We start from the raw sequence: 13,201 nt of genomic DNA, 5'->3' as shown, positions 1-13,201 counted from the left end.
TTTACAGCACAGAGCGTCCTGGCGCCATGGCAACAGCTGTCATGAGGATGTTTGGTGCGTGCTATGAACCAGAACTTTTTTTTTCAGAGGGGTAGCCTATGAGACCCGAGCAGAATCAGAGAAAGAGATAAGTAGCACTTGTGACCCCTTTCAGTTCATGAACTCTGTTTCCGACCGCTTGCAGTCAAATCAGTTCATGACCCATCTGGCCGGTTATCACCTGCAATTACACAGGCTGCATATGAAGGAGAGGAAAGCAGCTGAGATGAAGGTTGGGAACTAGATGATATAGAGCGGCAGAGAAAGCGAGAGTAGAAGTGAGCCAAGAAAATGAAGGGAAACTAAAAAAAACAAACCAGAGAGGAACCAGAGTGTAGATGCTGAGGTATGAGGTGGGGCAGAGCGAGAGACAGAGGAGCAGGAAGGAGACGGTCGTGACCATGTCTCATCTGCAGAAAAAGAACATATCCAAGAGGACAGGAGAATGTTAAACTTTGGAAGACAAAGGAGACAGAGGAGGGGAGGGAGGATTGGGGGGGGGGTGAATGAAAGTGTGATGGAATCCAGTGTAGCAGGTTTAGATGTAGGTGGGGGAGGGAGGGAGAAAGAGAAACAGATGTGAAAGCTTGGATAAGCTGGAGGAAGTAAGCCTGGACAGATGAGCCTAGAGAGAGAGAGACGAGAGAGAAAGAGATAGAGGAAGAGCTCGAGAGAACCTTTTAGGAGCTGCGTTTGCTTTGCTTAGTGACTCAGTCAGCGTCACAGGAACACTCTCGAGTCACTCCATCCTCCACTCGCTCTCTCCGTCCTTCTCTGGGAAGGACAGATAAGGAGAGGGATGGAGAGGGCTAAATCTGGAGTCAGTTCCCACTGACAGAGCCGGCTGAGTCAGGACCCAAAGCTGCTGCCAACAGTGTGTCATGAAGAGTGTGTGTGTGTGTGTGTTTGGGGGCCCACTTCCTGTGGGCTTCTCTCCAGTGTGTCACCACTGGTGGGGTCCAAGGGGGAAAGTTATCTACCTCTTCATACCACACACACACATAGGCAAGCACACTATACACAACCTCTACATCTAAACATATCAACAGACAAGCTTGGTTGAAAAGGTTTAATTAAAACACACAAATACAGGTGAAGAACGTGATGAAAGACAGTTTGATTGGGTCCTAAGATCGACCATCCCTGTAAAACACATTTACCAAACTCTACTCAACACAGATTTGGAGAGATCTGCATAATAAAACTTACACACCTCAATTCACATCAGGCCATTTATAATTTTCCCCCCAAAAAACATATGAAACGCTGTAGTCCACTGCTGTCTGTGACACGGTCAAAGTATTATTACTCAAACTGAAATTACTTGCATGATAATTTCATGTCGGGACCTTCCAATTAAAAGAGAATGACATGTCCTCATTTATTTACACACGGCCAAATGTGCAAGAGTGTTTGTGTGGAACGCACACGTCTCAGTGGAGAATCAGAGGGCCTTGTACTCCACACACTTGGAGGGATCGGTGGAGAAATGCTTCTGGCAGATGGTCATCAACCTCTTCAATCCCTAGAGATTACAGACAGAGGGCTGGGTTATGGACAACACTCAACAAGTCAGATCATAGCTGCACGACACCACACAGACACGCACACAGATACACACACACACACATGCATGCGCACACACACACACAACAGAATGAGGAATAAAACAAATACATGACTAGTCTAAGGTTGCCAGTGAAACATTTTACAAAACTAAAAAAAATTGTCCAGAGGTTAAACATCTACCATGTACAAATCACGCAACACCAACATCCAACAAGGGTGTAAGTAATGGATTAGGACTAGTTCTCAATTCTCTCACACACACACACACACACACACACATACACATACACTCTCTTTATGATAATGCTCGACCCGGCTGATCGAGTTCTGCTGTTGGGTGCTGACCTGGATGTACTTCCTCTGGGTCTCGTCGTTCAGCACGTGCGCCACGTGTTTCGAGAAGATCTTCTCTCGTCCCGTACGGGCGTGGATACCCACCATGGTCACACCGATGGGCCAGGGGGCGTTGCCAATCGCCATTTGCAGGTAGGCATCATTGGCCTGTGGACACATCCCTCTGATATTAAATATGGCCACATTTATGGTACAAATGCAAAAGTACCAAAATGGGTACTACTCCTATCCATACTTTAGGTGTTCAATTCATAATGTACAGTTATGATTACTGTACTTCAATCAAAGGGAAGCAGGCTGAGATTTTAGGAAACACTGACACAGTCCTTAGTCAGCCCTTAGTCTACTGCGAGAAACTGAACCAATGTGCTACACTGCCTGATTGAGGAACAAAGACATTCAAGGATATGTGTTCCAATCTTTTTTTTTTCTTTTTTTCGTAGAATGGATGACTGCCATACCTTTACGTACTCTCTCTGCAACATGAATTTAATGATGTCTGTAATTGATTCTTTGATGTCTGCAGGCAGATTCTGAAACACAGGATGAGAAAGCTAAAGTTATAAACATATTCCCATCACAAGAAATATCTCCCTTAGTGTTGGTAGATTAAAGTCAAGCAGTGAGCATTCCTTTTTAAAATTGACATCTGACCCAAGTAAACAAACACAAAAATAAAAGAGCATACACCCAAGGAGTTATTTTATAATATGCTCATTAAGTAAGAGAGATGATCAGTGTACCTTCTTTCGTAGTTTCCTGAAAAGTGGTTTGAGATAAGACTCCGTTTGTTTCTGTGTAGCACTGGCCAGCTTTCCCTGGACGCTGCGCTTGATGTGGTCCTCTCGCGAATTCAGGTCCTTAGCCCACACACCCAGCAAGAACTACACCGCAAACAATCACACACACACACACACACACACACACACACACACACACACACACACACACACACACACACACACACACACACCCATTAAGGACACTCTGGGAGAGGATTGTTCACCTCATTCATTTATGACTTTGTTTTCCTTTCTGATATAGAGGGGGAAACTCCTCTCTCACCTTCAAGACTTTGTCAATGATGTCCATGTCGCCATTGTCATCTCCCTTGCTCAAGGACTCACCCAGAGCCTGCAGATGAGAAACATTATTATTAAACGAGCAACATTAAACAAGGCTCAAGCATTATCATCGTCATGCTTGTGCTAAATCCCTGAGCCTGTTATGACTGGGCATGTGTGCCACAGCTTTGGACACTAAACTGGTGTTTTCAGCAGCTGTTGTCAGGTACGATGGCACCACCTGGTGGGCAAAATAGCACTTCGACAATAGCATGTTGAAGCACATGCATTACCACTCTGTCAGACATTTAGACATAATTGGTCCCAAATTTCTCAGGAGGTGTTAGCTAAGCGTCATGGCACTTATTTAGTGTCAATGCACCATAAAGTTCAATAATGTGTCTGTGAGTGTGTGTGTTTCTTTGTGTGTGTACATGTGTGTGTGTGTGTACCTCTAGTTCCTCTATGGTGGTGTTTTCCTCATGCACTTTCAGGTCGTGCTGTGTGTCTACCTCACCGGGCTCTTGTAATCCCACAATCTCATTGAGGTACTGCGCGTCGATCTTATCCATGGCTGCCTTCAGATCATTCCTTAGACCCTGCATACACACAAACAAAACCCAACCACCATTTCAGCACTGGTCAGTCAAGGCAAGCTAGCATCACGGCAATGCCACACACCATACCATCATTGCACAGTGAGGAAAACCAATATAACTGCCAACATTCTTGCTATGGCAGTTTCTATACAATTCAAACCATTAAAGTGTAAACCATCATGACATCTCAAAAACACTGCATCTAGTTCAAAACAGAGCGGGAGCAGGCCTTGTGAAGTTCTCTGACTGTGACGTGATGTTGGGGGAAAATTGGGCCCTTGCCTTGTTCACTTCTGGTGCCTGGATCTCGATCTTCCTCAGCCTCTGGAAGCCATCGTAGTCGGACTCTGCGAACAGCCGGATCGGTTCTCCACGCTCACGAAGTCGGCGGATCACCTTGAGACATCACACGGGGGGGCATCATCATCACCTCCACACAACATCTATGTTACAAACTACTACCACAATAAGACCTACGTTAGGAGCCACATAATCCATGAACTGCCACTTCGGAGTATCATCCCATGGACCCCAAAGGATTCATTAACATCTCAGGGAACCAACTTGTCTGTCAATTATATTATTCACAGCACTTATATACAACATGTCATTGTCTGTATCTTCAGTGCCTTGAACTACTGGAACTGAAGGCATTTGGTTGGTTGGTTCACAACCTGATGAAACTACATACAAGACCATTTATGTTGGCCAAATTGATGGGTGTACCTCCTGGCGAGAGAGTGTCATTGGGAGCCTCTCCTCTGCCATCTCCAGCTCCAGCTTGGGATTGGATGAACTGGATGCTTTGGCCTCCGGCGCTTTCGGCTCCACCTGTGCCGCACGGAAAGTTCAGAGAGACCAGAAGAAATGGAAGTGAGCAATTAAAAGAACAAAGACGTAAAAAAAAATCTCTCAAGTAAATCACAGCCCACAAGCAAAACTCAGGATGCAAGGCAAAGCATTCAGTGCATCTCAGTGAACATGATTTCTGAGAACCATTTTGAAGGGGGAACCAGCTTTGCCTTGATGGGGAACCAGCTTTTCAGACCCCGACCCTTCTTCTGCAGGGGGCAACACACTGACACTAAGAAAATCTCATCTTGTCTGTACGGCCCCATTTCAGGACGACAGCACTATTGCTGGCCACATGCGATGCCAATCATAGGTATGATGCCACATGCATCCTACCTTATGATGCCTGACAATGACAAATATAATGCTACAAAATACAATGTTGGAATTTGTCATCATTCCCGGATAAAACCGTTAACCACATGAAAGCCCATCTCATAGCTCTCTCATGCCTGACCCCTAAGTGAGTCTAAGCAAAATGGCAGCCAATCCATGTACTCTGTGTAGAGGTCAATGAAATGGAGACCATCAAACAGTAATGAGATGTGGCTTTTTTCTGAGATGCACTGCTGAGTCATGCTCTTTCGAAATCCATGCTCTTATGTGCCTCTGGCAAATCATACTTGGAGTATCTCCAATGAAGAAGACAAAAAAAAAAAAATTAACAACAACAACACACAGTTGCACAAAATCAGAGGTCTGAGTGAACCATCGAAGAACACACAACCTGATCCATTACAGTTACTCTTGATGTGGGAGGTGGGCTCAGAAAGCTGGACTTAGTTAACTGGAAAGCAAATTCAGTTTTCCCAGGTTTGCATGAACAAATGCACTTGCTAAAAAAATCATTTTAAGATGCCAAACCAAACCCTGAGGGTAAAAAAAAAAAAAAAATCCACATTGCCACCGACGACTTTGTGCAACATGGAGCGGCCAAGCTAATCACACCTGTCCAAGATACACCACTCATTCTCTCTTCCATGCACGGACCAGACGGCCGGGGCTTAGGGCCTGCCACATGCTCTGAGACCTGCACAGAGAGTGGTGGGTAAGCTCCGCCTGAGTCCTACCTGTGCCTCGGCCTTTTCAATAGAAACCTACACATGCACACAGGACAGAGGAACAGTTAGTCAGAGGATGGGGGGGGAGTAGGTCACACAGCCTGGGCCAAGATCACTTTAAAGTTGGCTCCTTGGTTCTTCAAGTATGTGGTGGATTGGATGGGAGGAGGGGGGGGAGAGTACATGGTAAGAGAATTATTAAACACAAAGGCTACGTTTACACTGCAGTCTTGAACGCACACATCTGATTAATTTATCCTTTTGCCAGTTTCCAATTTGTTTACACAAATCTCTTAACATGTTCCAACGTAACAGATTTGGTACCTGACAGTTCCATTTACAACTCTGTCAAAAAGAACATTTGGGTCACACTGTTGATTGTGCACTGTAAACATAGCCTCAGATTCAAGTTTTAGCACAACATAAAACACCAGTGCACGAACCTTGTAGTTAGTGTAATCACCTTGTTATTTGCCTATCTGGTGGAATTTGCAGTGGACAATAGTCAGACACTCCGAGGATGTGAAAAAGACAGATGTTTCCTAATTGTGTACGCCATGTCTATCTAGCAGAATTAAGTCATCAAGGGACTGTTCACCATAATGTACACGGAAAGTTGATACCTTATAACCACATCTTTTGTAATAATCTTCCTCTTCTTTGCGGGCAAGTTCAGATCGCTTGAAGTACTTTTTGTTGTCCTTAAAAAAAATAGAAGGGGAACATATGAGGACATTTACTCAATCAACACCCTGCCGCACATCACATTTTTATTTTCAATCTAGTTGGCTTAACATATTTGGAAAAAAGTAATAATACAAACTCACACGAAATGAGAAGCTACAAACGCTGGGACTCAGACGGACACAAATGACCACATACTAAATGTAACTAAATGTAACTAAATGTAATACTCATGTACACATACTCATACTGGCATCAAAATAGTGTGTGATAAATCTTAATTAAACCTAGGCCTTAAAACATAGCCTAGCTGTTTAAAGTCCTACCACTGACACATTTCTTCTATTTTTGCCCAGCAAAAAACAATAATATATCATTTAAAAGTTGCAATGACAGGTGAGGCAATTAATATATGTTTTACAACACATAGTTACAACACAAACCAATTAGTTAACAACTGTTACGTTTCTAGGCTAGCTAGCTAGTTCCTCCACGCAAACAGTGCAGCTAACGTAATCTTAACGTACCCGAAGTGGCTAAATATAACCAAACATATTTGTTATAATGTATTTGTTATGAGTGGTGTAATGCTTGGACTGTTTCAGGTGAAAAGATTGGAAAATAATCCACAATCTAACATGGACAACTAGAAAAATGTTTACGATTGCTAGCATAGCCGTCAAGTAGCATTCTGGATAGCTAACTTGCTAACTAAGATAGAATAGCTATGTTACAAGATTTTCTCCCAACACTCACATCCATAAGATCTTTCTCTTCCATTAACTTCCTCTTCCTAGCGATTTCGGCTTTGAGAAAATCCATCATAAACACCAAAACACCGAAGTGTTGTTGCAAAACACCAGGAATCAACAAACTATGCTTATTTTGAGATCTTCTTCTGGTTGTGTAAAACAAATAACAGCAACCTAACTACCTAATAGAAATACTGCCGCCTAGCGGTTTGGCAGAATGCTGTTGCGTACTGCAGCGTTAAAGTGATTATCGTTCTGGATATATAGAGATTATATAAATCAGTCAATGTAGGATAAATAAGAATATATGTGTGTACACAATTCATATAATCCACAACATATATGAATAAACGTCTTCAATAGGTGATAGATAGAAACAAATGTTTTCCTATGAGGTTATTAGCCAGCTTCCCCTTAATTTTCAAGTTTGGATTATGTTTTCCATGAATTTTAATGAAATTCACAAGGTTAATGCAAAAGTCCGTGTTTCATCTTTTCTTGACAGCCAAAAAAACTATTTTAAGACTCAGTTGCAGGACTCTGAAGACTGCAGATTCTCTTAGTGTAGCAGATGCCACAACTTCAGATGAAAACAAGCCTTCCTTAAAGGCACAATATGCAACAATTATGCTTCAGGATTAGGGTTAGTAAAAGCAGTTTAATCTTAAAATAACAGCTTAAAAAAAATTGGGGCGCTACAATGACTTTTAATATGGAGAATTGCGTCCGTGCCAATGGCATAGCAGGGTCGATAGGCATATAACTGCATTCTGTAGTTTTGCCTGCCGATGCCCGCCGACTTGACTTTGATTACCTTCTGACGATCTAGTAAGTAGCTTATTTGCCGTCTTGCTTAGTCTTGTGTTGCACATGATTGATGTTTGACTGTGTAAGGACAGTCGCTGAGTAATTAGTTTGTCATAATTTCAAAGTCAGCACATTTCTAGAGATTTCATTAGTTTTAGCTGCTAGCCTACCTTTAGCGAATAGCTATTAATCCTTAATGCACCTTTAAATGGAAAAAGAGCAGCTCCTGTTCAGGGAGATAGAGAGATGTTGGCGAAGCGCAACTGACTTTTGATGAAATACAAACAACTGTAAGAAAAAGGCAGTTTCTTTGTGTTTGATGCAGCAATCTGTCTTTATTCCAGTAAAGTGCAGTACAAAGCACGTGGCACATACTCTGGATTCAGTGGTTTAGGTCTGGCCCACAAGCATCTCCAACTCTAGCTACATATACTGATTAAGACACCTCCTAGGCTTCTAATGTATATTAGCTCGGCTTCAAATACAAATAGGTCTGGCAACCGTTTGCTGGTATGAAAATCTGGTTACTCTGACTGAGATGATTCTCAATGGCCTCCCCTATTCCCATACTATGATTAATTACCATCACATACACCTCCTGACCCCAGGTGTCTGAGCAAATCCAGTGTCGGGACCATTCCTTTGTTACCATGATAAGATTACCATTTTGGATATTATGCTGGCCCACTTTTGTTGTTCACAGCAGCTGCTTGATCATGAATCTCATGTTCACTCAAGGGACATACTGCAATTTCTTACCCAACTGAGAGAAAAACAGCTTTGTGCTTCAACCAGGCGGGTAGATTGCATTATTCAACTGAGGGTAAAAGCTGGCCAGTTCAGAAGTTTTTCTAATATAGTGTACCTCTGTGTGTGGGAAGATATTTGTAAAGGGGCTGTACGTTTTGATGCACGTTTGCTGTCCTCCAAGCAAAGCAAACTGAGCAGAGAAGAGAAGAGAAGTGTGATTTGTGTGCAATGTTGAGCTCAATTCAAAAACAGAACTTAAAAAATACACCATATTCTATTCACACTATTCACACAGGGTACACACTCCACGTTTGCCCTTGTTGTGATATGGAATGTAAGATGCCTTAACTGCCTTAAAATGCACATTAGTGTCCACATGGCAGGCAACCCAACCACTGGTCGACATGTGAAAAAACATATTCAGCTGGCAGGATTGCTGTCCAGCCACAGGCAATTTTACAAGGAAGAGAAACTGCAACTTTGTTCAGTGTGTGGCAAGGCTTTCAAGGACTTTTGTACATTTTCTATTCACAACTAGATTTACAATGGAGCGTCCATATATGTGAGAGTACTGTGGGCTGGCTTTCCCAAGAGGATTCACGCAAAAGACTGAACTAATGGGCGCTTTACCCCCTTACTTGCTTTATTTGTGATTTACATTTACATTTAGTCATTAAGCAGACGCTTTTGTCCAAAGCGACGTTCAAGGGAATGAAAACTGGTGGAAGAGAGGTTTCATATTGATGGTGAGGTGATTCCTCCTATTGTAAAAAAAAAAAAAAAAAGGCAGGTGGTACAATTCCACATTCAATGACCGAGGACTGGTTTCGGAGCTTAGAAAATGCATTGTTGAGGCTATCAGTACTATTGATAAGACCTTCTTGCAGATAAACTAAAATTGTGGCACTTGCAGTTTGGGTTTCTGCCCTGTGTAAGGTGGCTTTGGTCTGTGTATGAGTTTGCTATTTCAGGGTCACTACACATGGAGAGATAATCATAATCATTAACGTGTATGTTGGAGAATAAACAGTTAATGACAGGGACAGTTGGATTTCTTTTGTGCGAGTGGGGCAGAAAAGTGGACACCTTATACAAGCAGGACTGGCAAACTCTTGTCTGGATTAGAGATTGCTGGCTGATGTCAGTAGACAATTTCAAGATCTGCATTATGTATATTTAAAAAGCACAGGATAAGAAATAAATTAGCCCTTTTTTAATGCAACCGGTGAAAGTAACAACCATCGGCTTCACTTGACGTCAAATGTTTTTTAGTCAATACTTTGTGCATCGTCAAGAACAGCATCAAAACTTTCACCAGTGGTCATAAATATATTGCATCTTTACTGTTCATAAATCAGCTACATTCATAGTTGCATAGGGATTCAAAAAGTTAAAGTGCTTTTTGTGTGTAGTTGACTACTGAAACCACAAACAAGTTCGCGCCATGAAAGGTAAAGGAATTAAATACTATTTTTGACTTAAATATATTAGGTGTAAGTTAGTCCTACTGATTATTTCTATTTATTTAATGTTCAGAGAAGTTGTCGCATGCTATTTTAGATGTTACCTGGCTGACTGAGTAATCCTGCTTAGTCGCTGGAAGCCAGGTGTCCACCTTCCTTGCACCTTCCCATGAATAGTGGGGTATGTTTGTAAAAGCACTCAATATGTTTATTGTTCATTGGGTAAGTTCATTGTTTGCACCAATGTACCATAGAAAATTCCTGGTAGGTGTAAACCTACTTAAAACGTTTCTGATTCTGATTCTGATTAAAAATTGGTTTATGTAAGACCTGTAAACAAGGAGGCACATAAATTGAGTGCTGGCATGTGACTTTTTTGTATTAGATTTAGTTGTAATTTTTATATCATGTGTATATTTTCAATTTAATCAGTTTTTAACAAACTTCTTTTACAGGATCAACGTCCGGTCTATTACAGTAAACACTGACTCCATTAACAACAGCGTTGTTTATCATGTCTGAGATGAATACAAATATATTATGGAACATCATAGCACAGGACAGGCTGAAAAATGACGCCATCATTTCCAAAGAAAAGACAACTCTCAAGACACTTCAACCAAATCCTCATTGGTATGACAAGGCCATAGACATCTACAGACAGCTACACAGACAGCCAGGAGAGATGACTTCTGTTTCAAACCAATGCCCATGTGCCCTCAGTAATTACAGAATCTTAAAGTGGCAGCAAATGTACAAATTCAAATGTAAAATGAAAGCACAGATGTAATGTTAAAAGCTTTTGTATGTTTTTTTAATTATAATTTTTATGTTCTATTAAATAGAATTTAACGCTGTCCTCATGCCCCCAAAAGCAAGCCATAGGCGACCCAGGCTTTTAGGGGAGGCCGTCCTCCTTGGGCTAGTGTTGGAAGGACCCAGGCTTTTGGGGGAACCCGTCCTTCCTGGGCTGGTGTTGGAAGGACCCAGGCTTTTGGGGGAACCAGCTTTGCTGGAAGAACAGTAAGATAAAGGATGATGTCTATGTTATCAGAGGAGAGGTTGAAGCACTGTTAGGAAGAACATCTAGGTTCTCGATGAAAATTCTGAACAAGAAAGAGACAATCAACACAGGACAACATTCAGCAGAAAGATTTCAAAACTTGTTAAATCAACAGTACCTGAGAATACACCACATCCACAGCACCAGCCTGATGTAGAAACCCCTCAAGAGACTCAACCACTAGAAATGACAACAAGATCAGGGAGGGCTATCAAGAAACCAGCCCATTTCAGAACATGATTGTATATATTATATATAAAAAAAGAATTTACTATTTTGAAAGAAATGTCTTATGTTTAAGTTTGTGGAACAGAATACTTTGTTAGAGTTAAGGAACTGTTTGAAATTCCATATACCAGCCTTCTTACTGACCTTTTCTCTGACTCACTACTGCTTGTTGACCCGTCATCTTCTCTTATATTGATGTGGCTGTTACTTCTTATATTTGTGGGTAAAATGGGTACCATTCTCATTTGGGAGTACCAGATTAGGTAGGTATCTTACCCAGTGAGCAGGCGCCGGGTGAATGTGGGTGCAATTGTGTATGAATTGTGATATTGACTTCACGAGGGCCACCAAGACACACTGGTGCTGTCCTTGCAACAGCAACAATATGTTGGTAATCTCACCCGATTGGACAGGGATCAACCATTCAACACAAAGGCAGATCAATTAAGTTGATAATCCACAAATCAGTCTCATTAAATATATCAGTCTCATAAAATATATTATACTATCAATTTGGAACTCTGATTAATAATTAAATTAATAACTACAAACACAGTTACCTTATTAATAGTATGGTTGAAGGTCATTGGAGTTCAGAATAGAAGAGGTTGACAACGTCCATTCTTGTGTAACATTAAATAAACCAGCGTATATAAATCAAAGTATTTATTAACACAATGATAAGAAAATAACACACAATATGTAATCTAGCTAAATGTATCTAACTAATGAATTGAAAAAGTATATGTATGTGTAAGGGAGAGGGAGTGTGCGAGCGAGCTGGTAAGCTCAGAGTTGCGCTGTTAGGAGCGCGCCTGAAACTATGTGTGTGTGTGTGTGTGTTCCTTTGTCCTGACCACGTAGTTCCGCGTGCATGTGTATGCAATCGTGAACATACATGTGTGGTGATGAGAAAGGACGAGCCTTTATGCGGCGGGAAGTTCGATTATGAGCTTCGCGTGTGTGGCTATATGAAGGCCAATGTATTTGTAATCGTATGTGATTTAAGATGCCATGTTAGAATAAAGAGATGGTTAGTAATGCATGCAAGACTCGTGTGTCTGATAAGCTATCCTAACGATTTCCCTTGGATGGTGTGGCGAAGCCAACTACCAACTAACAATGAAAGTATATAACAGTTATGTTCGGTAAACAAAACAGATACAATACATGAACAATGGCATATGTAAACAGTCCTATGCTTAGCCAGGTTGTGATTAGCTAGCTGCCCAGTCGAAGTTACCAGTCCTTTGGAAAAGTGTTGGCGCATCCGATGTTCCTGAGGCAGAGAAGTCCGTTGTCCTTGTTGTGAAGTCTTTGTTTCACTGCAGTTCAGTTCGGAGGAGTTGATCGCTCGGAATGTTGCAGTTTCCGCGAGGTCTCTGTTGTGCTTTGTTCCCGTTGCAGAGTTAGCTGCAGATCTTTGTTAGCTGCTTTGCTAAAGTTAGGTCTACTACGTTAGCGGTCAGTGTTTAGCTAACGAGAGATCTTAGGCAATTGTTTGCCGTGGTGAGAGCTTAGTCTGTTCTCTTCCATTGAGAACAAAGAGAGTTGTTTCTTCCCCTTGGAGGTGAGTAGAAGGAGAAGTGAGCCTGGCCAAGGCCAGTGGAGAGAGAGTGCGCAAAAAGAGTGAATGTATCATTTCAACGCAGTTTATAGTGAGAAAGTGCGTCACGGTTTGTAACACCTTGGTTGCAGCCAATGCTGTCTTGCAGAATGCAGATTAGAAAGTTTAGGTGATAAGGGAATTGTGGGTAATGAAGTCTTTGGTTGGACTACCACCGACATCCCCCCTGTGGTCAGTTGATTGCACCGGATGTGTGATCCAGTGAGCACAACTGTGCATAGTCCATTTGTGGAAAGAGTTCATTGGTGAGACAGTCAAAGTTGTAACATCAGTACTGGGCATTTGTTGA

General features: G+C 41.8%; 1 protein-coding gene across 2 annotated transcripts; it reads right to left on the bottom strand.

Moving 5' to 3' along the window:
* Positions 1 to 1,104: 1,104 nt before the first annotated feature.
* On the bottom strand, positions 1,105 to 7,113 carry prpf18 (PRP18 pre-mRNA processing factor 18 homolog (yeast)). 2 transcript variants are annotated; one of them, XM_080842138.1, is made up of 11 exons: positions 6,979 to 7,113; positions 6,162 to 6,239; positions 5,548 to 5,574; positions 4,352 to 4,456; positions 3,908 to 4,021; positions 3,479 to 3,625; positions 3,028 to 3,096; positions 2,706 to 2,846; positions 2,424 to 2,495; positions 1,954 to 2,109; positions 1,105 to 1,564 (listed from the first exon to the last, which is right to left on the bottom strand). In XM_080842138.1, the coding sequence occupies exons 1-11, from the start codon at positions 7,045 to 7,047 to the stop codon at positions 1,484 to 1,486; spliced, it is 1,059 nt and encodes a 352-aa protein (XP_080698264.1). In that variant the 5' UTR covers positions 7,048 to 7,113; the 3' UTR covers positions 1,105 to 1,483. The 2 variants fall into 2 exon arrangements, with proteins under 2 accessions (XP_080698264.1, XP_080698265.1); XM_080842139.1 differs by lacking the exon at positions 5,548 to 5,574.
* Positions 7,114 to 13,201: the final 6,088 nt, after the last annotated feature.

The sequence above is a fragment of the Sprattus sprattus genome (assembly GCF_963457725.1).
Source record: "Sprattus sprattus genome assembly, chromosome: 7".
Classification (NCBI taxonomy): Eukaryota; Metazoa; Chordata; class Actinopteri; order Clupeiformes; family Clupeidae; genus Sprattus; species Sprattus sprattus.
Note: the sequence above shows the minus strand (reverse complement) of the source record. Positions and strands in the feature narration are given on the sequence as shown.